At 43.2% G+C, this 27,462-nt stretch overlaps 1 protein-coding gene across 1 annotated transcript in view; it reads left to right on the forward strand.

Annotated features, from left to right (window-relative positions):
- Window positions 1-553: 553 nt before the first annotated feature.
- Window positions 554-27,462, forward strand: part of GCLC (glutamate-cysteine ligase catalytic subunit) — a 27,778-nt gene continuing 869 nt past the window's right edge. Inside the window, exons 1-16 of the mRNA XM_079970456.1 lie at window positions 554-1,043; window positions 10,683-10,795; window positions 12,565-12,747; window positions 13,228-13,341; window positions 15,445-15,503; window positions 15,590-15,726; window positions 16,096-16,170; window positions 17,637-17,753; window positions 19,505-19,643; window positions 20,057-20,169; window positions 20,810-20,902; window positions 22,042-22,146; window positions 23,816-23,897; window positions 24,301-24,404; window positions 25,252-25,372; window positions 26,202-27,462. The exon at window positions 26,202-27,462 is cut by the window's right edge and continues 869 nt beyond it. Coding sequence (XP_079826582.1) covers window positions 894-1,043; window positions 10,683-10,795; window positions 12,565-12,747; window positions 13,228-13,341; window positions 15,445-15,503; window positions 15,590-15,726; window positions 16,096-16,170; window positions 17,637-17,753; window positions 19,505-19,643; window positions 20,057-20,169; window positions 20,810-20,902; window positions 22,042-22,146; window positions 23,816-23,897; window positions 24,301-24,404; window positions 25,252-25,372; window positions 26,202-26,401 — 1,905 coding nt within the window. The 5' untranslated portion in view covers window positions 554-893 and the 3' untranslated portion in view covers window positions 26,402-27,462. The remainder of the gene's footprint in view (window positions 1,044-10,682; window positions 10,796-12,564; window positions 12,748-13,227; window positions 13,342-15,444; window positions 15,504-15,589; window positions 15,727-16,095; window positions 16,171-17,636; window positions 17,754-19,504; window positions 19,644-20,056; window positions 20,170-20,809; window positions 20,903-22,041; window positions 22,147-23,815; window positions 23,898-24,300; window positions 24,405-25,251; window positions 25,373-26,201) is intronic.

Here is a 27,462-nt window from a genome sequence, read left to right on the forward strand (position 1 = left end):
CTCCCTCGGCCAATAAAGCGAGATGAGCGCCGCAACCCCAGAGTCGGTCACGACTGGACCTAATGGTCAGGGGTCCCTTTACCTTTACCTATGCTTTTGCAAATGCTGGAAGCTGTGCAGAGTGGGTACAATTATTGTTATTATTGTTATTACTCCTCCTACTATTATTAGATCAATAAAGCAACCTATTCTTTGCAGGGGGCTCGAGGGGGTGGGTGGGAGAAGAAAAACAGCCCCGCAATTTCGATTTCCCTTTTGCCTTTCAGGGAGGCGCGCGGACCGAGCCGAGGCGTCGGAGAAAGTGCTGAGTCACCGCCCCCGGCGCGCCGACGGCCTCCTGCTGCGCTCGCTTCCCTCCGCCGAGCCACACACACGGGCGCGCGCCTCGCCTCGCCTCGCCTCCCGCCCTGCGCCCGCCCGCCCGCCGGCCGGCGACAGAGGGCGCGCGCGCGCACATTGCACGCACGCAAACGCCCAGGCGCGCGCGCGCACCGAGAGCAGCCTCCTCCCCCTTCCCCCTGATCACGTGCCCCATTGCTGCCGGGACGGTCACCAGCACCACCCCCTCCCTGCGTCTACACACACACACACACACAACACGCACACAGAGCCGCGCAGCTGGCCTCTCTCGCTCCGTCCGCAGCCGGCACAGGCGCTTCCCCTCCAGGAGCCTCGCGGGGAAAGAGGCGCGGCGGGGAGGAAGAGAGAAGTAGCAGCCGCAGCCGCCGATCTCCTGTTTCGCCCCCGGCGGGGGATCCTTCTCCTTCCTGCCGCCGCCGCCGCCGCCTGGAGGTAGCTTTTCTCCTTGGCGCTGCCCCGGCCGGCTCTCCCCTCTCCCTCCTTGCCCCGCCGCGCGCCCTTGCGCCGCTCCCCCCCCCCCCCGGGGAGGCGCCATGGGGCTCCTGTCGCAGGGCTCCCCTCTGAGCTGGGAGCAGACGCAGCGCCACGCGGAGCACGTGCGCAAACACGGCATCCTGCAGTTCCTGCACATCTACCGGGCGGTGGGCGAGAGGCACAAGGACGTGCTCAAGTGGGGCGACGAGGTGAGTGGGGGCCGAGGAGAGGGAGCTGGAGGCCGGAGCCAAGAAGCTGCTTTCCTTCCTCTCCTCTCCTCTCCTTCCTTCTTTCTTTTTTTCTTTTCTTCCGTCCACCCACCATGGCGCGCTTTTGCTGCTGCTGCTTGCTGCTTCAACTTCAGCACAACAGCCTTGGCAGGTAGCCGCTGGCCGCCCTGCCCTCGCCTAGCACCCTGCACGGTGCACGTGTTGCATAGGGGGGCCAGTTTCCTGGACGTTGACGGGGTTTGCTCCTGAAGGGGAAAGTTTGGGGTTGTTTTGGTGTTATTGTTGATATTTGTTAAATTTGTTTGCTGCCCTTGGATCAGTTCAGGACATGAAAAAGCACCTCATACCGGTACATAATACAGTGGGACCTCAGCTTAAGTACTTAATTCGTTCCGGAGGTCTGTTCTTAACCTGAAACTGTTCTTAACCTGAAGCACCACTTTAGCTAATGGGGCCTCACGCTGCCGCCACGCCGCCGGAGCATGATTTCTGTCCTCATCCTGAAGCAAAGTTCTTAACCCCAGGTGCTATTTCTGGGCTAGCGGAATCTGTAACCTGAAGTGTATGTAACCTGAAGTGTATGTAACCCGAAGTACCACTGTAAAAAGAAAAGCAAACCAATAACAGACACACACACACACACACACACACACGTGGGTTCCCTTGCACCCCCAATTCTGCTCGTTTACACTCAGCCGAGACCATTTTTAGCAGTGTGAAACCTGTGTCACCTTGGAAAGCCAGAAGCGCTTCCGATTTAAAGCTTGTGTCTCTCTCAGTTGGTTTCAGAAGTGGTTTAAAAGGCTTGTATATGCCCTTTAGCTTCCCTCATGCATGTAACAGATTGTGCCTGGGTCTTCCCAGATTATGACTATTCAGTAGGCATGGTGCTTGTTTACTAATTAATGGGTTTGTATATGCTACTCCTATCAGAAGGGCCAATAGGTGGTTGTAGGTGTGAATCTGTTCATTTACACCAGTGCCACCATGCTCTCCTATTATCCCGAGTTAAAATGATTGAAGTAGTGTGTGCCTATATTTGCTACAGCAGTTAATACCACCAGTGTTATGAATGAGGTGAGGTGGGGAAAGAGATAAAGACAGGTTTCTCTACACTTTTCACTGTCTTGGGTCATTTCATGTTTCTGTTACCAAATTCAAACAAAAATGGTTTGGGGCGGCAGTAGAAAGAGTTTTCAATATTATGATTTCCAGAATTTTGTTCATTAACCTTTTCTAGAAATTGAGTGAGTGTAACCGATATACCTCTTCCAAAGTGTATGATGTCAAAGCTGAAGGCTTTCTGTGCTCTTGTGTTTTGGCACTCTTTGAGTAATGCTGGAAGTTCAGGCAGCAGAAACGAAAGTTATGTCAGGAGGAGTTGCACAACATTACTTACTTACTTATTAATTATCTTAAGGATCTGCCTTAAGATAGTTCTACTGTACATTGAAGCACCACCGTATACATACGTAATGTTCAGAATGTAGATGAATGTCATATGTAAACCAAACCTTTATACACACTGGGCTGGACTGGGCATGGATTTCACTTCCATCTTTGGGATGCTTCAATGTGGTCGCTCCAAGTACAGCTTCTTAGTTGCTGGCCCAGAGGATGCTGGACTATATCAGCAGCAGCAGCAGCAGTTCTTGAAAATTGCCCTTGAAACAATGTTGAATGATGGCACGTAAATTGTGTAAGAGAAATAAATACAATGATAGCATGACCTAATAATGAGTGGCAGGTTTTGTATATTATAAATCCTTATATAGCCTTGAAGTGAAAGTGAAGGGTGGAAAAGCGTTATACTTGAGATACAGAAGTGTGAAATGTATAGCTTGCAAAGGTTACCTTAGGCCAGGGTGATTTAGCAGACAACTGAGCAAGGATTTGCATTTGGGGGAGAACCTTGAGGTGCACAAAAGTGTGCTTCATTGAGCCCAGCACATTTCTAATATGAATTTGTCAGGTGCTCTTAGACACAACAAACTTGAGTGTTTGCTCTGCCAACTCGGTTGCAAAATAAGTTGCAAGAATTTGAACACCAAAGACACAAGTTGATTGTGCCTAAGAGGTGGCCCCCCCCAAAAAAAATAATATTCATTGTGCTTCTTCTCTACTGCATCTGGTAGGTTGGGCTGGTTGAGAACATTATGACACTTTTCATCCTCAGAGGTTCCAACCTGTTTTTTTTTTTTTTTCATTTGCAAGCTAACGTGAGTATTTGTATCTGAGGAAGGTAGAAGAAAATGTTCAATGTGAGACAAGTTTTAATCTTTGCAGCCTACTTCGTATTGAGCACTTTGGCTGATAGATGTTGTTTATGAAAGGCATCACCCTGCAGTTCTTAAAAGGTAAAGGTAAAGGTACCCCTGCCCATATGGACCAGTCGTGACCGACTCTGGGGTTGCGTGCTCATCTCGCTTAAGAGGCCGGGAGCCAGCGCTGTCCGAAGACACTTCCGGGTCATGTGGCCAGCGTGCCGAAGCTGCTCTGGCGAGCCAGCACCAGCGCAGCACACGGAAACGCCGTTTACCTTCCCGCTATAAAGCGGTACCTATTTATCTACTTAGGGACGCGGATGGCGCTGTGGGTAAAACCTCAGCACCTAGGGCTTGCCAATCGCATGGTTGGCGGTTTGAATCCCCGTGGCGGGGTGAGCTCCCGTCTTTCAGTCCCAGCTCCTGCCCACCTAGCAGTTCGAAAGCAGCCTTAAGTGCAAGTAGATAAATAGGTACCGCTTTATAGCGGGAAGGTAAACGGCGTTTCCGTGTGCTGCGCTGGTGCTGGCTCGCCAGAGCAGCTTCGTCACGCTGGCCACGTGACCCGGAAGTGTCTCCGGACAGCGCTGGCCCCCGGCCTCTTAAGTGAGATGGGCGCACAACCCTAGAGTCGGACACAACTGGCCCGTACGGGCAGGGGTATCTTTACCTTTTTTTATTTATCTACTTGCACTTAGGGGTGCTTTCGAACTGCTAGGTGGGCAGGAGCTGGGACCGAACGACGGGAGCTCACCCCGCCGCGGGGATTCGAACCGCCGACCATACGATCGGCAAGTCCTAGGCACTGAGGTTTTACCCACAGCGCCACCCGCGTCCCTTGCAGTTCTTACGAGCGTGCTAAAGAATTTAAATTAATGGGAGGAATTGCCATGCAACTTTATAACAGACATTCCTGTGATAATTGCTCCACACATTGTGGATTTCATAAAGCATCTCCTGACTTGCGCTGCCTAGGGCCATGGTATCTTATAAAAATTGAAGATGATTGCCCATGGAAAGCTGTTATGTTGAAAAACATTCAAGACTCGTTTGTTAATTGTTTTTTATATATTGAAAAAAATCAAACTAATGTAGCATGTTCCTAAGTGGAGGATGAGATATTTACAAGTAATTTAACTCACCAGAAGGGAAGATGGAGCTAATATTTAGCAGCTACTTTGGCCTCTCCCATCTTCACTTGATGCTTGTGTAAAAGACTTTTATAAGAATATCCTAGGTTTGCTTCATTCTTAGTTTTAATTTTCATGAAGATTAGGAACATCCTATATTGAGTGAGACCATTGGTTCATCCAGCCCAGTATTACATTTGACAGCCGCTTTCAAGGGTTTTAGACTGAAGGGTTTCCCCCCCAGTCCTACCTGAAGATGCCGAGATTCAACCTATTAAATGCAAAGCATTTTCTCTACAACTGAGCTTTGGCCATCACCCAAAATCTAACACCCAAGACCACAGAATTGCATGGTTTCTTGAAGCTTATCTTGTATACTAATGAGCCGCATCCCTATTAAAAGTTGAAAAGTTACATATAATATCGTTATCTACACTGCATACAGTGTATGTATATGTTATGTACACTCTTAACTTGTCTCATCAGGGGAAAGACAGCTATTCGATACTATCAAAGTAAAAGTTTAATCTTGTCAGGTTTTATGGTATAAAAATTAACCAACCAGAAGAAACAGATCTTCGTTTGGTTAAATCTGTGAATCTGCTTGACAACAAACCATATTTGTTGTTGTTTTCTCTTGGTGGTTTGTAAACTCTGTATTTTGTTAACGTTTACAATTGTAGAACAGTATCGTTTAATTTAGCATGGGGGGGGGTGTCTGTTGGGCACTACATATTAATGCTGTGTCCAGCACACACTAAATTGTGTGTTAAAAGTTGAATCATAGAATTGTGGAGTTGAAGGGGCCACTAGTGCCATCAAGTTCAATCCCTTGCATCGTTCTGCACTAGGCTCTGTTCTTTCCAGACTTATACTACACAATTTTTTACTTAGAAGTAAGATCCATTATTTTAAAAATAACAAGTACCCTTAAGGCCAACTTTAATTTGTAGAACTGTAAGTCTGAAAAAGAAACAAACACACATCTCTGCCATAGTTGAGCATGTCAAATCCTACTGACTTCAGTGAGAGTTTTTGCCTCTGGGCTAATTTGGTTCTGGAGCGGCACTTCAAATGAGTCACAACTTTTCAAAATTAATTTAAAGGTTCTTACACTTTCTTTTGATTCTGGAAAAAGGCAGCTAACTTGAAGCTTTATGTTATATGCATTTATTTAAAGAAGTGTTTGCTTTTAAACATTATGCATGGTGTTTTGTAACCTGCCTGTCACCAAGTGATCCCAAATTAGGAGTACATACATCATGAAAATAATACTAAAATGCATTACACATATACAAATCTTTAAACTAATAATTAGAAAAATGTGCATCCCTGTTTTATGGAAGCAGGTGAATAAATAATTTCAAATTAAGTGACTTATAACAGTAAACTTCCCCTGACAGTATTAAAATACAAGTTTTATGAAAAGGGTTAAGGACAGCAATTAATGTTCTGTTCTCCAAGTAAAGATATGCAGACAACATCTTTCCGTAATGTTGTCTATGCCTTACATTTTCCTTTTCCAAATTTAGAAACATTTTCTTGAAATCTTACGTCAAGCTTAGAAAAGAAAGTATAATTTTACAAATGCTGATTTGATTTATTTTTTTTACATACTTACATTTTCTATTGCTTTTGAATAACAACTAATTATATTCCTCTGCTCCCTTGGTCTGAATGCAAACATTTACTTCTCCTGTATCACTTTTACTTCCGTCGGAGGTGTTTGTTTACCGAAAGAAAGGACCTCAGACAACTGAAAGAAGAGGATAATGAGACATTTGTTCTTCTGCCTTGGAGAAGTTATTTCATATTATTCTACCTTGGTGCAAAGAAAGGGGTTTTGGCTCCTCCTCATGATACCCTGCCATGATACCCTGCCTCCTCATGACACCCTGTCTGCAAACTCAGGCTGTCTGGAGGTTCCCATTTACTCTGCATCCAGTGATCTCCTGCCACTAATTTGTGAAGCCATGTAGGCACAATATTAGTCACAATTCAGATTTATCCCTTAGTTTCTTGAGTAATGCTGCATTTGGATTCATTTCCCCCCAAACCAGTTTTGATCTGATTTCAAAACATATGCCATATGCGAACATCTCCTCTCTTGCCCACTGGGCGTGGACAGCGATGTGCAGATGTGATCTGAAACAGCAGTAAACAACCTTTGCTGTTCTAATACAGTAACGTGCGCACAGCCTTCGGTTGTGTGGTAAACATACTTCATTGCCCACTCCTTTGGCCAAGGGAAGGGAGAAACATGTATTTCTCCACAAAGAAGCTTTTGTTCTTGTCATGGTTATTTGCCAGCCTATGGAAGAGCCCTAATGAGTCCCCGTTAAATATAAGTTCTGCGGCATGGGTGTTTGGTGGGATTGAGCCCAAGAGACACAAATCTGCAGGCTTTGATGTTCATGCATATCTGTGTGTGTTTAGGTGCTTCCTCTGAGCAAGGGGGAAATGCTCTCAACAGGCGGTGAGAAGCCCATGATGTACTTTCTCTTCACAGAAGAGAGCAGGAAACCTCCCTTTTGATCACACCCAAACTGTATTATGAACAGACCTCCTAAAGCTTCAGAAAAGATTGTCGTACTTTTCAGTGTATAAGATGCCCCCATGTATAAGACATTTTTGGGATTCCAAATAGAGAAAATGGGGGGAGATTGCCCAGAGTTGTTGACCTTTTTTGGGTGGGTTGCTGAAAATCGCTCACCCGCAGGAACACAACAGCCAATCGCACACACATCGGCGAAGACACCAATCGTCTGCACGCTCGCCAAGCACAAGCACCAATCACCCACCTAATCGCCGCAGCAGCCAATAGCCAGTAGACCTTTCGGCACCCACCAATCGTCTGCAAATACGCCACGGACAATATCCTTCTCGCAGCAGCCACCAATCGCCCATCCCACCTCTCCACTATCCATGTATAAAACAACCCCAAGTTTTTAGCACAATATTTTAAGAAAATAACCTAGTCTTATACATGGATTTTTTTTTTATTTCTTTACATTTGAAAAATAGCAGCACATGCCATTTGGCTCCTAAGTTTTATACAGTCATACCTCGGGTTACAGACTCTTCAGGTTGTGTTTTTTCAGGTTACGGACCCGTGGAAACCCGGAAGTATTGGAACAGGTTACTTCCGGATTTCGGCAGTCGCGCATGCGCAGAAGCTCGAAATCGCGCATGCACAGAAGCACCAGATAGCAACCCACACGTGTGCAGATGCGCCGCTGCGGGTTGCGAACGTGCATCCCGCATGGATCATGTTCACAATCCGAGAGTCCACTGTATCTCGGTTTCTAACCCTGATCACAGTGTGCTATGGAAATCCTGGTGGACTATTACATTCCCTGTTGCTTCTTTCAAAACTCATTGTGACAAAGCTTACATAATGCAAGAACTTCCAAAGCATCATTCTCTTCTCAGTTGGTATCCTACAGCATTCACACATTTGAAGCTCAATCTTATGACTCTTGACTCAGAAACAAGTAGCACTGAAATCTCTGCAAAGTCTCTAGGATCACAGCCTTAGACCAAGGATTTAATAACCTGATTGTGTACAGGATTTTGCAGCCTTTGCTTTCTGTTGGTTGGTTGGAGTAACAAGCTTTAGGTGCCGGGATTTATTTTATACCTGCAATTGTGTGTCTAATATTGTTCTGGACGGAACAAATACATATATGCAGATGACTGGAAAAATAATGTTAATGCATGCAACCAATTTCCACACGTCTCTAATATTACTCCCCTACCCACCCACTCCCCCCAAAATAAATGTCACTAAGTTTGTTCCCTAAACACAGCTTTGGCAGAATCTGAGAATTTGCTGGTAGCCTTACCAGCAGACTCAACAAACACAAAAATATAGCCAAACAGTATTTAGGAGTTCAGTCTCTTACTCCCACAGTTGCCATGCATAGAGCTTAGAGGTGGAGATGAAGATGCAGGAAGTTTGGAAAGCTTCGTGTACAGTTATCAAGGATTCCTATTTTGGAAAGGTGTGTTGTGTTTTCAGTTGGACAAAGCAGTACTTCGTACTGAATTTGCCACAGGGATGCCACTGATAGCACTAGCAGGTATTTTCCCATCCCTGCTGTGACACATAGAAACAGACTGGACAATCAAGTGCCATGGCTTGGTGAGTCTCTATGCCTGTGATCTGTCACTGAAACTTACTGTAGGATTACACCTACTCACTGTGGCTGGGGAGAGGCAAATGTACCCTGTACTGGTGCAGTCATTCTTGTAACAGATGCCTCTATCACAGCTTGCTTGGGTCACCTAATGCCTGAGATTCCTCACTTGTCAGAATTTTTCTAAAATGCAGATTCCTTGAATTAGACGTTTTAGGTTATTTCCCCAGTATTTCTCCTTTCTGCATTGTGTATATTTGTGTCTGCAATCAGTAGCTCATGGATAGTGACTAAATCCCATTTGGCTGAGAATATGTTTCGAATTAAAACCTCAGTTTAGGACTTCAATGTTAGTAAATTGAATGACATATTTGTAAATTGAATCACATGTATGAAATGTGAAGTAGGAAGAGGCCTTTCTCCCCCCCTCGTGAATTCACAAGGGAAAACAAATTGAAGCATAATAGAATTCTACAAAAGCACACATAAACAGTCCAGTTAAGAATCCCTTTTGTGTATTATGGGTTCAACCATAATAAACATCACTTTTTAAAAAATTGTCTGTTTTTATAGTATTGCCCTGCTTTGCGGTACACTGTTCAAAGAAAAGCACACTTTGTTCTCTATAATCTATCACATTTTTTCCCTTTAGTTGTGTACAAAATACTGTAATCTCTAGGTTTAGTTCTCTATAGTAAATCTAAACCCCGCTTCCTGGTTTGTGGTATGTGTTGCACATCCTTTAGTTATGTCAGACCACATGACACAGATTAGGGCCCATTGCTCTGGTACAAATAGAGGGGAAATGGCCAACAGAAATACCTGTGGCACATACAGAATCGCTTGTACAGTAGTACCTTGGGTTACAGACGCTTCAGGTTACAAACTCCGCTAACAAGGAATTGTTTGCTCCAGGTTGAGAACTTTGCCCCAGGACAAGAATAGAAATCGTGCGCCAGTGGCGTGGTGGCAGCAGGAAGCCCCGTTAGCAAAAGCACGCCTCAGGTTAAGAACGGTTTCAGGTTAAGAACGGACCTCTGGAATGAATTGAGTTCTTAACCCGAGGTACCACTGTACTCCCATGCAATATATAGATTCATGTATGCATATTTACAGTTATGTGTCACACCAGTAAAAGCACATCAGGGATTGAAATGAGTCTTTTCCCTTAGCCGTGTGATTATGTAACAGGCTAGTGCATCTATGAGGAAGCAACTCTTAGGCTTTTTCTGGTGTGTTTTTGAAAGAAACAATAATCTGAAAGGAATAGCATTAGTGCCAAATTGAATTTTCACAAATATGGGAATGGAAGACAGGGAGGGAAATTCTCATGGGTGGATCCCCCCTGCCCCCCCCCGATTGAAAACATCTTGAGGATCCTGAAAAACTACAGTGACATCTGCTGAGTATTGTCGCTTGTGGCTTTAGGGATTTGCAGGTTTGTAATTAGAGACATAACCTTGCCAACAAAGGTCCGTATAGTTAAAGCTATGGTTTTCCCAGTAGTGATGTATGGAAGTGAGAGCTGGACCATAAAGAAGGCTGATCGCCGAAGAATTGATGCTTTTGAATTATGGTGCTGGAGGAGACTCTTGAGAGTCCCATGGACTGCAAGAAGATCAAACCTCTCCATTCTGAAGGAAATCAGCCCTGAGTGCTCACTGGAAGGACAGATTGTGAAGCTGAGGCTCCAATACTTTGGCCACCTCATGAGAAGAGAAGACTCCCTGGAGAAGACCCTGATGTTGGGAAAGATGGAGGGCACAAGGAGAAGGGGGCGACAGAGGATGAGATGGTTGGATAGTGTTTTCGAGGTTACCAGCATGAGTCTGACCAAGCTGCGGGGGGCAGTGGAGGACAGGAGTGCCTGGCGTTCTCTGGTCCATGGGGTCACGAAGAGTCGGACACGACTAAACGACTAAACAACAACAATCTTATTTGTGATAATGAAAGTTCAATAAAACACCTGATATTCCTACCTACAGAGCATTGCCTTGAACCCGTCAATGTGTTTACAAATGATGGCTAGCCTGCCGTATTCATCTAGTGTGCTAAATGTTGTGTGTTCGTGTTTTTGCACATCAGGTGGAATACATGTTGGTAGTATTTGACCATAAAAACAAGAGAGCGCAGTTGTCCCTAACTGGAGGAGACGTTCTTCATACTTTGCAAGAAAAAGGAGAAAGAGTAAACCCAAAGTAAGTAGCAACTGTCCTTAGAATTGGTCCACTTATTTCCTGAAGCTCAGGTGATTTTCTAAGTCAGTATCCAAGCGGTGAGCAGAACGTGGTTTGTATGTTATTTGCCACGTGGCAACTAGCGTTTATCAGAGTCGTCAGCTTTGATACAGGTTGTCATTTTGCATGCCAGAATACTGTTAATGCTGATGTCTCTGAGCAGTATTTCTCAGTTGGGATGATTGGGACTCCCAATAGGCTGGTTTCACCGCCTGTCAGCCAGGAAGACAGGGGACATGTGACACACAGCAATGTGGCCCTCCAAATGTTTGTCACATGCTTCTGGGTCTGGGTAAAGGTAAAGGGACCCCTGAACATTAGGTCCAGTTGTGACCAACTCTGGGGTTGCGGCGCTCATCTCGCTTTATTGGCTGAGGAAGCCGGCATACAGCTTCCGGGTCATATGGCCAGCATGACTAAGCCGCTTCTGGCGAACCAGAGCAGCGCACGGAAACACCGTTTACCTTCCCGCCGGAGCAGTACCTATTTATCTACTTGCACTTTGACGTGCTTTTGAACTGCTAGGTTGGCCGAGCAACAGGAGCTCACTCCGTCGCGGGGATTTGAACCGCCGACCTTCTGATCGGCATGTCCTAGGCTCTGTGGATTAACCCACAGCGCCACCCGCGTCCCTCCCTGGGTCTGGGCAGCAGGAGTTAAACCCAGAATATTAGAGACATCTCAGCCCATGTAGAAAGAACCTTCACGTCAGCATTCAAAATTTGCCAGGCACATTTTGCACCTGGCTATCGGCCACTTGCGACCCGGACGTGGCACCTGGCGTCTTCACCATCTCGAGGTGCATGCCTGGGGATCCTTGAATCTTCACTGTTTTCACACACTAACAACACATCCTGTAGAATCCTATCCATGATATTTTATCTGCACAGTCTGAATGGATTTCAGGAACCAAAAAGTTGTATTGAAAAATACGACTTTCAAGCCATCTGGCCCCAAATGGCAACTAGGCATTCCGTTTTGGCAACCATAACCCTGGTTTAAGGAGCCATTTGGTGCCCAGCTTAGATATCTGCTTCATGGTAGGTGGCCAAAATTCTCTTTCTCATAAAGATGATGGTCTTATAAACCTAAAGTAGACTTAGTCCACTCTGGGCAAACTGATGCAGCTGAGCAGGTTCATAAGTCTATGGCAGAAAACACATGATTCCAAGCTAAGCATTCATTCTTATATTCGTCCTTTATACCTGACTTCATTTAGCAATGTTTTCTTTCGAAATGTTTAAAGAATTTTTTGTTTTGTTAACTTTGCTTGTGTTAAATATGTGTTCTGTAGTTGACCTCCTTTGTAATGCTTTACTTTGAAATCTTTTAAGATAATATTTAAGTTGCCTGTTAATTTATGTTGGCTTTGACTGTATGTTTTATATTTGACTTTCTTCAGTAAAGTTTTATTTTGGATTGTTTTATTTGATTATTCAAATGTGCTGTAAATGGCTTTGAGTTATTTTTAAAATATAAAGTGGTATAGAGATGATGTTGATGATGATAGACTTACAGCAGTGGTGGCCAAACTTGGCCCTCCAGCTATTTTTTGGACTACAACTCCCATCATCACTAGCTAACAGGACCAGTGGTCATGGATGATGGGAACTGTAGTCCCAAAACAGCTGGAGGGCCAAGTTTGGCCACCACTGACTTACAGTCACAGTTGTATGCTGTCCTTGCCGTTGGTCAAAAAGATTTCAAATGCACCATTGCTTCCTTCACAGCCATCCAACTCTGTGGAGGCCAGAATATGGAAGCTATATGATTGAGGGGACCCCTGGGCAACCCTATGGAGGGACAATGTCTGAATTTAACACTGTGCAAGACAACATGAGAAAGCGACGCCTGGAGGCTGCTTCTGTACTGAAACAAAACGAAGCTGTTTGCACTGTGACATCATTTCCAAGGTTTGTCTCCATCCTTCTAATATGGGCTGAAACAGCGTTAATCATGCTGCCCACCAGGGCTGAGTGTGCCTTGCCACCTGGTGAGAGATTCACTGCAGCCTGAGAAGCCCAGAAATAGCAGGCATTCCTCCTGCTTTTTCTGTCCTCCTCCACGGTTTCTTGCAAGCCTGAAAAGCCATTGCCTCTTCCTCCCAACTCTTTGCACAGAAGGAGGGTGTCTTATAGCTGGTGACTTATCTAACAGGGCTTTTGTCAAGCCCTCTATCTGCTTCCTAATCTGGAGATTAGTGTATTTATACAGAGTACCCGTAACTATTTCCACTTCTGTCCATGTGAGAAAGTTGTGCCCAACCCCGAAGTATTTTGTCTTTACGTTACTTTCCTTTTTGTTTTGTTCTGACGTGTTTGTAGTAATTTCCAGCTTTTATATGTTTTTGACTATTTTTAAAAGCCTTTCACGGTTTGCTTTGAAATGTATAGACTGGGCTGTCCAGGATTTACGATACCAGAGTGTGTGCCTACCCCTGTTGAGACAGGAGCCTCCAAGTCGCTCTTCTTCCCGGACGAAGCCATTAACAAACACCCCAGGTTTAGGTGAGTATATTTCAGAATGAAGAGAGTTGTCCTTTCTCTCTGGATGTGCAAATCGTAGAATAGTATTTCCCTTTTGGGTGGAAAGCAAAACTTAACCGGAGGATGTAGTGCTTTTGAAAACAAGCTGCGTACTGCCCTCCTTCTGGGTGCACCCTAAAACTGTTCTGGAGCAGATTTGAGGGTGGCAGTGCAGGGAAACGTGCGTGTGAGGCAGTACCATGAGCAGCCAGACGTCCTTCCCAAATGGAATTGCTTTTTTCTGAATACCACCTGAATAAAGTGTACACTCATTGATACTTATAAACTCCTTCAGGTTTAAATTTCTTTGCTCAGTAGTATATGTAGAATATGTATATGTTGACTGTGGCCAGCTTCTGGTACAGTTTTATTGACATCTGATGAACATTCCTTACATTAGGAGCAGGTAGTTGAGACTTGCACACCTCTTTCTCCTCAGAGGAATTTCTCTATTTATAAACTGGTTGAGGCTGTGCAGAGGTGTGTGTGTGCACGTGCGCGTGCGTGTGCGTGTGAAGACCCTGACGGCTTGCTGCCTCCTGGCAACTGCTGCAGCAGCAGAACATTAGATTATAGTTGAAGATAAATAAATTCTGCTCCCCTGGCTTTCTCTTACAGCTTTCTGTCATAGTTGCAGCAGAATAACAATGACTACTTGCTACTTTGCCAAACCTTTATATTAGGCATTATAAATATAGGCCGTCATAAAACATCCATATCTAAAATTTTAAAATATATACAAATAAACAGCCATGTAAAAATATGTCATAATGAGGATTTTCATGGGAGTTTCTTCCCGCTAAATAGTGCCATTCACTACTCTGAGAGATACTGTTGATAAAAATTTGCAGTTACTTCCAGGTTAATGTCAGACAGATAGAATCTGATATTTTCATTGTCCCGTGATGTTAGACCACCCAAAAAAAATGGGAAAGCACGTGTTTGTGTAGTTGGTTGTACCATGGACAGTAGAAAAGAATATGTTCTGCTGTGTCCGGCACATTCAAAAAAACATCCGCAATGTCTATCATTTCTGGGGATGTTTAAATATCTGCCCTTGACAAAAGTTGAGGGGAAAGCGTTCAGTTGGGCTAATTTGAAATGTAAGTGACCCTGTTATCTGTTGTATTTAAACCATAAAACTTGGGGGAGCAAATTGTATTTACAGCTAACTCAATATTTTGTTTTTCAATGTCCCTTAATCTGATTTTAATATTACAATAATTGTATTGCTCACTTGAATTATATAAGAGTTCCAAGTCAATACCAATAGATCTGATTTTTTTATGTAAGTGTTGGAACCATCTGGATTTATAAGAGTCCTTAAATAAGTCAGAAATCAGACTCGAAGGCTGGAAATGGAAATGGCAACGCAACCAGTATTTTATAGTGCTAGCCCACACCCAATATTCCATCGTGTGTATACCTAGTTCTGCACACATCGTCTCATACTTGATTGAACTTGGGAGACCCAGGATATGTCTCAAGAAACTTGAGCGTTTCTTATCTAAATCACTATTAAATGCTTGTACAGTGGTACCTCAGGTTAAGTACTTAATTCATTCCGGAGGTCCGTACTTAACCTGAAACTGTTATTAACCTGAAGCACCTCTTTAGCTAATGGGTCCTCCTGCTGCTGCCGCGCTGCCAGAGCATGATTTCTGTTCTCATCCTGAAGCAAAGTACTTTACCTGAGGTAATATTTCTGGGTTAGCAGAGTCTGTAACCTGAAGCGTATGTAACCTGAGGTACCACTGTATTTGTATTGGGATCCCAAAAAGTTGCTGGGACACCACTTTAGCTTGAAAAATTTGAATAACGGTTGGTATAAATTTGTTACCTTTCTGAAAATAAAAGCAAGCTATATATAGTAGCAGAATATAACATTTATGCTTCAGAGGATTCTTCATCCAAGGAGTCCTCTGAAGCAGCAGTGCTGTTCTGATACAAACCTAGCTGAGTAGGAAGATGGTTCGCAAAGGAAACCTAAGTTTAAAAAATAAAATAATATTTTGCTAATCGCTAAAAAGGGTGCGGCTGTTGTTTGTTGAGATGGCATTTCAGCAGGTTCCTTTTCCATTTTAGTACTTTAACAAGAAACATTCGACACAGAAGAGGAGAAAAAGTAGTGATAAACGTACCAAGTAAGTGAGCAAATAATTTGCTTTTCAAAAAGGGAAGTAGGACCATTAGCAACGGGTTTAACTTTTTGTCACCCTGTCTAATGCAGTATTTAAAGACAAGAATACTCCGTCGCCGTTCATAGAAACATTCCCTAATGATGATGGTGAAGGGGCAAGAGCAGTCAAGCCTGACCATGTCTACATGGATGCCATGGGGTTTGGAATGGGCAACTGCTGCCTTCAGGTAAACTCGCGGAAACAAATGCTTTAGCAAATATATATATTTTTGCTAGTGCTTTTAAGCAATATTAACTTCCATATTAAAGCCTGCAGCTCCTGCTTGCATAAAGTGATTGTATAGCCTACTGGCTAGCCATCCCTAGGAGGAAAGTGAGCAAGGAACTGCTTGGGAGACCATACTGGGATTTCCCATTACAATTGCGTCTTCATATCTGCATGAAGGGGTTGGTTGCAATTGGTTAAAATAGTGCAAGTGACCATAGGCTTTTGCAGCTTTGGTGTCAGGGGAAGTTGGTTCTACAGCTTGCTAAAGTGACCGTGCATATTTTATTTCTTTTGGTTTAATAGCGGTTGGCTTGATATCATCCTACAGGTAACATTCCAGGCTTGCAGCATCTCTGAAGCAAGATACCTTTATGATCAGCTAGCGACCATCTGCCCCATCGTGGTGAGTGAGTGGTAGAATTTATTCCGCCAAACATTATATAATTCATAAAGAAAATCAACATAAAGAAGGTCAAGTGTGTGTGTGTGTGTGTGTGTGTGTGCAGGTCAAGTGAAATTGTGTATAACTGAAACCCATTGAAAAATCCTGCAAATGCCCCGCTCTGTCCTTTTAGTGACGTTTCAGTGATATCTTTGTGGGGTCACTTCAGGGTTCGGCGCGATGCACATATGCACGGCCACACACATATTGAACGTGTGTAAATGTGTGTGTGTGTGCCCACATTCTATTGAGTAGAACAACCTTTGGGTTTCAGGTTATATTGGCCTTAACGGTCATATTTCTTAATTAGATTTTTGTCATAAGTAAGGATAACTTTTGTTTTCAAACAAGATATTACAAAAAGTTAATGGCTTCCACCTAGCGTGTAAGTGGTGTCACTGCTGCGCTTACCAAAGAAGTTCAGGTAAAATAAGAGTTTGAAAAATCCTATTTTACTTTCACAGCATTTGTGAAACAGGCACTTAAAGGTGAACTCTTTGGTGCCTCCTCACTGTGGAAACAAAACGATATAAGGAAAGTGGCGCTGTTTTAGGAAGTGGTAAGGGAAGACTGGTGGTGAATGGCAGTAGTCAATAACGAAATTATGTATGAATTATTATTTTAGTAGATCATGCTTTATCTTGTGTTCTGTGTTAATTATTATAACGCATTTCGTATATTTTATAAATTTTATTTTTAAGGGAAAAAATCAGCAAGAGAGGCAGGGCAACAGAATATTTGTTGCAAAGGCCCATGTACCCCATAAGATCCAACCCTAACCTTATGGTGTTCAAATGCACAGGGCTCTGCACAGGTTTTCTGAATACTACCAACTTGGGGGCACTTTGCAAGAACTGATGGAGGATGAGAACACAGGGGTTCAGAGAAGTGGTCCAATCACCCTAGAATGAGATTTGCAGAGCAATTTGTGCGCAGTGTGTTACGTTATGCCAATAAAATGCTCACTTTGGAACTGGGTATTCTTGCACAACTTGCTTGCCTGGGGATAAAAAAAGCCCTGTCCTGCTAGGTGAAGTCTTTTTGCCAACTGATGGGCAACACCGAACAAAACCCAGTTGTCATTTTTTAAAAAATAGAATGAGGTATTCCTCATAGGACTCCCTCTGTATATGCTTCTTTCTGGAACATAAATATGCAGCTGTAGTACACTGAATGAGATTAGGTCTCATGCTAGATTAGGAAGAGGGAGGCTATATTGGAGAATGCTAACCAAAGCTCCACGTGTGTTTTATTAGCCCAAAATGTGCTGCTATTCAGTAAGATACAGCTCTTGTAAGAGTTCTCTGGTTGAAGGCAAGATGGGGGACGGGGGACGGAACGTGCCTTGTGTTTCGGAACGAACGATCTTTAGATTTAAATGGCGCTACATTAGCAGCTTTCTGTACTTCCTGACACTTTTCTTTTAGATGGCATTAAGTGCGGCAGCTCCATTCTACAGAGGCTACGTGACAGATATCGATTGCCGTTGGGGAGTGATATCTGCCTCCGTAGACGACAGGACGAGGGAGGAGAGGGGATTGGAGGTAAGTGCACACAAGGACCTGAGCCATAATAATAACAGCCTGTGTAGCAAATGCTTCTGCAGTATGTATTAAGAGTTTGCGTCGCCTTGGGACAAAGGCCAGGGCAAAACGTGATGCCTGAGAAGTTTTTTTGGCTTACTGGAAATCTCTGTAAAAGAGCATGAGTCAAAGCAGGGACCTCTGAAGTGTTTTGTGGTGCCTTAGCTGTCCAGACACTTTAAAAAAAGGGCTACAGGCACTCAGGAAAATGACCATAATCCACTCTGGATTGGGCTATACAGTGGTACCTCAGGTTAAGAACTTAATTTGGAGGTCCGTTCTTAACCTGAAACTGTTCTTAACCTGAAGCACCACTTTAGCTAATGGGGCCTCCTGCTGCCACCACGCCGCCGGAGCCCGATTTCTGTTCTCATCCTGAAGCAAAGTTCTTAACCTGAAGCACTATTTCTGGGTTAGTGGAGTCTGTAACCTGAAGCGTATGTAACCTGAAGCGTCTGTAACCTGAGGTACCACTGTATAGCGGTACCTTGAATTACAGATGCTTCAGGTTACAGACTCTGCTAACCCAGAAATAGTACCTCGGGTTAAGAACTTTACTTCAGAATGAGAACAGAAATTGCGCAGCGGGAGGCCCCATTAGTTAAAGTGGTGCTTCAGGTTAAGAACAGACCTCCAGAACGAATTAAGTTCTTAACCCGAGGTACCACTGTATGTGTGTGTGTGTATATACATATACATATACATATACATATACATATACATATACATATACATATACATATACATATACAATCCCTTTTAGCAAAAAACCCAAAACAACATTGTTGTTGTTGCCATTTTTTAGCTTTCTGTTAGTGAAGGGGAGCGAATGAAGCAGACTTTGACCCCTCGAACTGAGTCTTCCAAGTCAATTTAGGCTGCTTTATGAAGCACCAAATTGGGATTCAACCCAAATGGCATGGTCAGTGTGCAGTCCTAGTATATAGCCTTAGCTACAAAGTTGTTGTTTTTAAAAATCCATTTAAAATCAAGTTTTAAATTTAATACAGAGTTGGCTAGTTAACAAAGGTTTCACGTGGTATCTATCTATCTATCTATCTATCTATCTATATTTTTTTAAAAAGCTCTTTTGGCACAGGAATGGGGAGCTTGTGGACCTGCAGACCCTGCTGGACTACAACTCCCATCATCCCTGACCTGTTACGATGCTGGCTGACGATTGCTCCCAACAGTTTTCCATAGATACTAAATAGGGTTTTTAACAAAGTAGTGCAGCCAGTTTCTGTGCTCTGAAACCACCCCCTTGAAACCAAACCACGGTTCAGGATAATGCTGTTGATGATGGTATCAAGAGCTGATGAGAAATCAATCAGAATTAACAGGGTTGCGCTCCCGTTGTCTTGATAAAAGTCATCCATTGACAAAGGTCCAGATCACAAGCAGTATCCAAAGTTTGTTTTTGGCTTATGGCTTGTGGGTTGCTTGGTGGAAACACCATGAGCATTGGTTCAGACAACAGAACAAGCCAGATTGGGGGCTGTTTTCTCTTGTGGCACAGCAGTGAGTGGGGGAAGAGGGGGAATTTTTAAATAGCATACACCAACTCAGTGCTTGTTCACGTGAAATCATTGTTTGTTGTTTAGTGTGGCGTGAACTGGGCCTGCTTTTGGTATCTATTGCCAGGTAACATTTATAATTACGAGATATGGTTACTATCACTAGATTCCCCCCCTTCTTCTTAAATTACACAGCCGTTGAAGAACAACCGCTACAGAATCAATAAATCCAGATACGATTCCATAGACAGTTATCTCTCTGAATGTGGTGAAAAATACAATGACATTGATTTGACGGTAGATAAAGAAATCTACGAGCAGTTAGTGAAGGAAGGTAAGTTTATTTGAAACGGCGTGACAGTGACGTTTATGTTGATTTCTGTCTTAACAATACGTAATCTGTAAGAAGGGCTTCTTGTGATTAATTTTGCAGTAGCTGTGCTTGAATTACCATGGTGCATAAAGTAGGATATTTATTAAGGAATTTTCTGAAGAGCACACCTCATCTGATTTTGTTCTTAAGTAATAGGAAATAATGGATTAGCAACAAATAGCAACACTACAAGCCACAAACCATAATTCCCTTTATATTCGCAAAAGCTCATAGGTTTATGGTGATTATTCCACTTCTCAAATAATTCTTAGTGAAGCAACTGCAGGCAAATATGAATTCACCTAGTTATCATATTTGACAGGCCAGTTTTCTTCTTAATATTGAAAAGTGTCCCAATTTCTTGATTTTTATAGGCATTGACCATCTGTTGGCCCAACACATTGCTCATTTATTTATCCGTGATCCTTTGACTCTGTTCGAAGAGAAAATACACCTGGATGATGCAAATGAATCTGACCACTTTGAGGTTGTATCTTATACTAGTGTCCTAATAGTAAAAGCTGTATTTTTCTACTTAGTGTACTATGGACAGCTGTAGAGCATGCAACATGCAACTGCATTCAGATAAGCCAAGTGATTTGCAGTAGTTTGTGGTCCATGGGCATTTCTTAAATTACAAGCGTATCCATGTTTGAGACATAGAATAGACCCGTTGTCTAAATTTAAATAATCAGATATCAGCAGAAGTGCAGAGTGAACCAAAAATATCTAAACGTACGGGTAAGCATTCAGAGCAAAAGTCAGTATTGACTTAGAGAGACTCCTATAACTCATCTGGCACAGTGCAAAAAGCAAGTGTAAGGACAGACAAAGTGTGCTCTCACTGGAACCAGCATCCTGTCTGAAGAGCTGCATCAAACTCTAGTGAAGAATCAACAGTTTAAAACGACAGAAATGTGCCTGCAATCTTAACTTCAAATTATTGCTCTTTTGTTGGGGTAGAATAAAAGCCAGCATGGTGTGCTAGTTAGAATTTTAGACTAGAACCGGGGAGGCCTGTGTTCAAATCATGACGCTCACTGTGTGGCAAAAACAGTTTCATAATAGTTTACCACTCTTGAAGCTGTTAGAGGTCATAGCCTTAATGTATATATTGTCTCTTGCAGAATATTCAGTCAACAAATTGGCAGACAATGAGATTCAAACCACCACCTCCAAATTCAGACATTGGATGGAGGGTTGAGTTCAGACCAATGGAGGTTAGTAAGAAGCATGTTTCATAGATAGTACTGTTAAACCACAGAGCCTAGGGCTTGCCGATCAGTAGGTTGGCGGTTCGAATACCCGCGATGGGGTGAGCTCTCATTGCTCGGTCCCTGCTCCTGCCAACCTAGCAGTTTGAAAGCACAAAGTACAAGTAGATAAATAGGTACTGCTCTGACGGGAGGGTAAACGATGTTTCTGTGCGCTGCTGTGGTTTGCCAGAAGCGGCTTAGTCATGCTGGCCACATGACCCAGAAGCTGTACGCTGGCTCCCTTGGCCAGTAAAGTGAGATGAGCACCGCAACCCCAGAGTCGTCCATGACTGAACCTAACGGTCAGGGGTCCCTTTACCTTTACTGCAAACGAAAACTTTACAATCCAAAGCATAGAGTTGAAGGGTTTGTAACCGTCTACTCACATCTGTCATGTATGTCTTTTAAAAGAAACATCAGTGGCTTCAGTTTTGATAAGGTGTGCAGTTCAGCATCACTCAGATTAATTTGATTTCACAGCCTGGAGTGTTGCACCCTATCTCTGTCCAAACACAAGTAATAGGTATGGACATCTTAAAATCATGAAGAGCAACTGCTTTTATATCATGGCTTAATTCTCCCCCCCCCCCCCGCCAAGAATATAATGTTCCACAAATTTTAGCTTCTGGGTACATAAAATAAAACTGAGTGCATGTGTCACTACTTTGCTAATGCTACAGAACTGGAGACAGTTAGCAGTCCTGGGATTCTCAGAAGAAATTGTATGGTGAGGGGAAGCTCTGATCTATACATCACTTTCCAGCTTCTAACTGGAATTTCCTTCACTCTGGGGCAGAGCCCCCATGTTTGCCTGAATGCAAGATTCCCCCCACCCTGCAAGGTAGAATCCACTTTATCTAATGGGTTGAATCCTTGCAGGCTCAGGGATATTCTGTGCCCGAGAAAGTATGGGGTGTCTACAGTTGGCTCCATTGTGAAAGAGGGAAGAAGCCCAAAGGCCATTCCCAGTCTCCTTACCGTTGTGTGAGTTTCAGAGCAACAGAGCAAAAATGATTTCAGACTGTGAACTTGCTGCTGAACCATGTTAGTGGTTCTTCTGGCACACTTGTCCATCTTATATTTGGTGATTTTTCAATCCCTAGGTCCAGTTAACAGACTTTGAAAATTCCGCCTACGTTGTGTTTGTAGTGTTGCTGACTCGAGTCATTCTCTCCTACAAACTGGATTTTCTCATTCCTTTGTCCAAGGTAAGAGGAGCATTTTCTTCCTCGGTCTAAAGTATTCAAACTGTGAAAACAATTTTTTTCTCACCTAAAGTGAGGATTGACTTAAAGTACACATGCTCCCCTTCGTATGTATTACAACTTTTTGTAATTTTTTAAAAAATTGCTTTTGTGAGTCTTTTAAAAATTCTGTTCATGGTTTGGGATCCAAGGTTACGTGAACGGAAGGCAGCTCACACAACTCAATTTTCTCCATCCTCAAAAGGCCTCTCTGGAGTGTGAGGGGGGGCCTTGCAAATGGCATAGGCTGTGCTTGAAGAAGGATCCCTTGAGAATAGGGAATTGCCTAAATGTGTGTGGAGGCACTCTGTTGGCACAGTGGTCCTCTGTCCAGTTTTGGGAACTACGACTGTAGTTGCAGAAGTAGGGTTCCACTCCAAAGTACAGTGGTGCCCCGCAAGATGAATGCCTCGCAAGACGGAAAACCCGCTAGACAAAAGGGTTTTCCGTTTTGGAGGTGCTTCGCAAAATGAATTTCCTATGGGCTTGCTTCGCAAGACGAAAATTTCTTGCGAGTTCCTGCGGGGTTTTTTTCCTCCCCCCCTTTTTCTAAGCCGCTAAGCCGCTTATCAGCTGATCCGCTAAGCCGCTTATCAGCTGAGCCGCTAAGCCGCTTATCAGCTGAGCCGCTAAGCCGCTTATCAGCTGAGCCGCTAAGCCGCTTATCAGCTGAGCCGCTAAGCCGCTAATAGGGTTGCTTCGCAAGACGAAAAAACCGCAAGACGAAGAGACACGCGGAACGGATTATTTTCGTCTTGCGAGGCACCACTGTATAGTTCTGTTAGCTTTCCTAATATTCTGATTTTGTGGTTTTCGGAGACCCTTGCCCAAATCAACTTCTTTGCTAAAAAAACCCCCGTGTCTTGCAGAAAATTCTAGGCTGTGTTGTAGGATTTGCACTTGGCCTGGAAAGATGCCTAATACTTCCCGGAAGCTGCAGGGTTTGGTATTTTCCTGTAATAGTTTTGCAAACCTCGCTTGACAGGGTGAGCACATTATGAAGCCACATTACGACCAGGTGGGACGTTTCTCTATCTAGTCCAGTATTGTCTGCACTCACTGGCAAGATCCCAAGCAGAAGTCTTTATACTTTTAATAGGAAATGCTGGGAACTGAACCTGGTGCTAACAAAGCACGCCAACCCATTTTGCATTGAACTTCCCGCAAGAAATCAGACTTTCAAGCTGAGCACTCTGGTTCCGTGTGAATGTGAATGTTAAGCTGTGAAAGGGGGAAATGTCTCTCTGTGTGTGATGTCTAGTTGCTTTCTATATATTTAAACTAGTAAGTAAGTGAACAGCTCAAAGTCGTCTCAAATTGCAAAATTCCTCCCTACGGTTGTGTACATGAATAAACAAATGTGTGCCCAGAATAGCTTGTGAGGTGGCAACCATTTTTCATCGTAGTTGCTGTCGGAGGAACTGCAGTTGTGACCAAGTAGATGGCTTGCTGATTCACCCTGAAGTTTTTCTCAAGTGCCACTGGTGCAAATGATCGCGTTTAGGAAGCCAGATGTGTAAGCCAACCTTATGAAATGCAGTTTCCAAGACTCTCAGACCTAGACTGAGCATTTCCCTTGCTACCACCATCTAGTATATAACCTTTCCCCCCACCCCATGTCTCCTTTCGCTAGGTGGATGAGAACATGAAAGTAGCTCAGAAACGGGATGCTGTTCGGCAAGGCATGTTTTATTTCAGAAAAGACATTTCTAAAGGTAGGCTCCTGTCTGTCTGTCAGTGTCTGTCTGTCTGTCTGTCTATCTGTTTGTTTGTTTGTTTGTTTGCTTGCTTGCTTGCTTGCTGGTCAGCTGTACTAGACACCTGAAGTATATACGATGACCAGTGATTAAGTTAATTCTATGAGAAAATTAGTTTTGGAAAACTGTTACACTAAAAATTCAGCCAGGGGGATTTGAGGAAGTCACTTAACAATGTTACTAAGATTGGATTAAGTACAATTAAGAGGTATGTTTGTTTGTTTAAATTTTTTGGAAATCAATAAAAAAAATTGGGAAAAAATGAAGTATATACGATGACCATGAATCTAACGGTTTTCTCTAGCTGTTCTGTGTTCTCTTTCCTCCCCCCGCCCCCCAAAACGTGTCTTCCTCTGAAAAGGTGGCAATGCTGTAGTGGACGGATGTGGGCCAGCTCAAAATGGTACCGAGACAGATTCTGAAGAGTATACCTTAATGAGCATAGATACAATAATCAATGGAAAGGTGAGGACGGCTTCTAGATTTTAAACATGGCGGAAGCTTCATATTAAGATCCATAAACAGACTGCAGGGAAGTGTAGAAGCTTTCTCTTGTCTCTCCTAGTGTATATCTTTGATGCTCTGCTCCTTGGTCCAGCAACTTCCAGTCAGCCCAGTACCCACCCTCAGGGAGTTTTCAGTCTTGGTGTATGAATAGGGATGGGATGGAGGGCCTTAACTTCCTTAACTGTCTCTGGATTGGGCAGGGGTAGGCTTCAGTAATGTTGTGGGCCTAAAGCATTCAGGCAGGCGTCTCGGATTTGGGACTCCTGAGGACAGAAGATTAAGGATGCTGCTTAACAGACATACGTAGATTGGGCAAAGCCCCATCTAGTTCAGCATTCTCTTTACACAGCGACCAACCAAATACCTTCGGGATATGGCAGTGTAGTTTTGTTAATTCGTTTTGAAATTTATATCCCACCTTTCTGCTGAGAATCTCATGGTGGCATACATGGGAACTCCCCATTTTATCACTAGAAACAACCCTGAGAGGCAGGTTAGGTTGAGACAGTGACTGACCCAAGGTCACCCAGATCTTAACTGGCTGAGTTGCCTGTCTTTCGTTTTGTCTTGGCCTCTTGCCCTCTAAGATGTCATTGGACTACAACTCCCATTATTCCATTGGCCATGTCTGCTGGGACAGAAGGGAACTGGAAGGCCACGACAGGTCAAGTTTATAGGGTCTCGAACAAAATTTTCTTAGACTGTTAAGACAGGTTGAGAATCCCTTGGAAGAGGAAACTGTGGATTTTAAGTATTCGACTAAAGGGGAAAACTTTTTATTTCAATTATGATCTGCCTCTTGCAGGAAGGAGTATTTCCTGGATTAATTCCAATTTTGAACTCTTACCTTGAAAATATGGAAGTGGACGTAGATACAAGGTGCAGCATTCTAAACTACCTGAAACTCATTAAAAAGAGAGCATCAGGTAAGGAAACGCTCTTGGCATCACCAGCGATACAGATTTTTGGAAGTATAATCGGAAAGCTTTTAATGTCCTAAGTAGAATAGTACATGATGCAGCCTGCTTTGGTTTTAATTTAATTTTACTTTATATGACCTTCTCTTTTGCCAACTCCTTTTATCACATTCATGTCTATTTATTTGCAGCGGCCTAAAAGTTAACTACAACTCTGACTGCAAATCACCTTTCCATTTTATCCATTTGTTTTTGCTAAATAGTTCCCCCCCCCCCCATAGAAGTAAAACCTTCAGAAATTTAAAAACTCTGTAGAAAAACAGGAATGCAAAAAAATGTTTTTGTGGATGATGATAGGGAATGATGATAGAGAAACTTGATAGAACTTGTTTTATTTACAATGTGGTTTGAGATGTACAGTCGTACCTCGGAAGTCAAACGCCTTGTGAGTTGAACGTTTTGGCTCACGAGCGCCACAAACTCAAAAGTGAGTGTTCTGGTTTGTGAGTGTTCTTTGGAACCCAAACATCCGACACAGGTTCCGCACCTTCCTGCAGCCAATTGGAAGCTGCACCTTGGTTCCGGAACGGATTCTGTTCGACTTCCAAGGTGTGACTGTATCTGAAATTGGTGTTTTACTATTGAAATCCAATGAGTGCTTTACCTGTATTCCTTGCGTTGGATATGCAGATGGTTTGAGACAGCACCTTGGAGCTTGTATTCAGTTATAAAATGGCCTTGCAAAGTTACCTCTTAAAACAGAAAGCAAAGGGATGGGTATATATTCTCACAGTAGATAAGAAAATGTGAATTTGTGTGATGTTTTCTTCTCCCCCAGGAGAATTAATGACAGCTGCTCGATGGATGCGAGAGTTCGTCGCGAACCACCCAGCATACAAACATGACAGTGTGATTACTGAAGAGATTAATTACAACCTGATTTGGAAATGCTACCAAATCGCCGAAGAGCAAGTTGAATGCCCTGAACTGCTTGGTAACAAAGTAAAATATAGCGGAACTAAAACCAGCACTTTTTGATGAAAGGTTTTAATCCATTGGGGGGGGGCATTCTCTGCTAAAGCACTAGCTATATTTACTGGTGTGAATACCTGCAGTTTCATAGTGTAAAGACCAAAAATGGTTCTACTGCACTATTAAGATGGGCCAATCTGCCTAATATTCTCTTAAAACTTCCTACGATAGGTGTATTCTTATATTTAAGGTTTATACTGTGTACATGTAAATAGTAAAATATTTTTTTGATTTAACATCAATGTATTTTAATAACATTATACTGAAAGTCATTGTGAACCAGCTTGTAACTTTTTATATGCTTATTCTGGAAGAAAAAAGAAAAAGTCCATGTTCTCAAACAGCTTTGCAAAGGTACTGTATGGGTACTTGTATATTATCAGCATTCCAGACCTTGAATGTTTACTCTGACTTTTGTTACCTGGGATGCACTGAATCTACTGTACTTTAAAGAAAAGAAATCAGAACCCAATTCACATAGATATATCTTCCCGTTCTGCCAAGAGAAGAGATAATAGCAGTGCCGATCCTTCTGCCACGGAAGGCGGAATCAGTAGATATTCGTCCTACTATTGTAAATGGAATATGGCGAATCTAAAATTCTCCCTCCTTTATTCAGTTTGGGTATAAATCGGTATGTTCCTATACTAAGAGTGCTTTTGCCCTTTTTGCAAAACTCTTGACACCTTCAGTTAAATTGGAACGTGTCACTGATGTGTTGCTTCCTAATAGAGAATCTTTTAAGTTCCTTCAAAATCACTTGTTGCAGAGGAGTAATTAGTAATTGGCACGAGCCTCTGTGGTTGAAGGTAACATGACCCTAGTTAGGATAACGGAAGTTACCATAACTCCAATATGTTCTTACTTCACTATTTTCTGGCTCAGTTCATGCAGTGGTGGTTTGTAAACTGATGGTCAGACTCAATCAGCAGGCTGGGGAAAGAAGCAATTTTTGGTGATTTCTCTCTCTCCCCCCCCCCTTTGTTCCAGAAGGTCCCTTCAACAGATTCTGGGGGATGGGGTGCTACAGGGCATAGGGGGAGGGAATCAACAGTTGTGCACCTCCA

The sequence above is a fragment of the Podarcis cretensis genome (assembly GCF_951804945.1).
Source record: "Podarcis cretensis genome assembly, chromosome: 3".
NCBI lineage: Eukaryota > Metazoa > Chordata > Lepidosauria > Squamata > Lacertidae > Podarcis > Podarcis cretensis.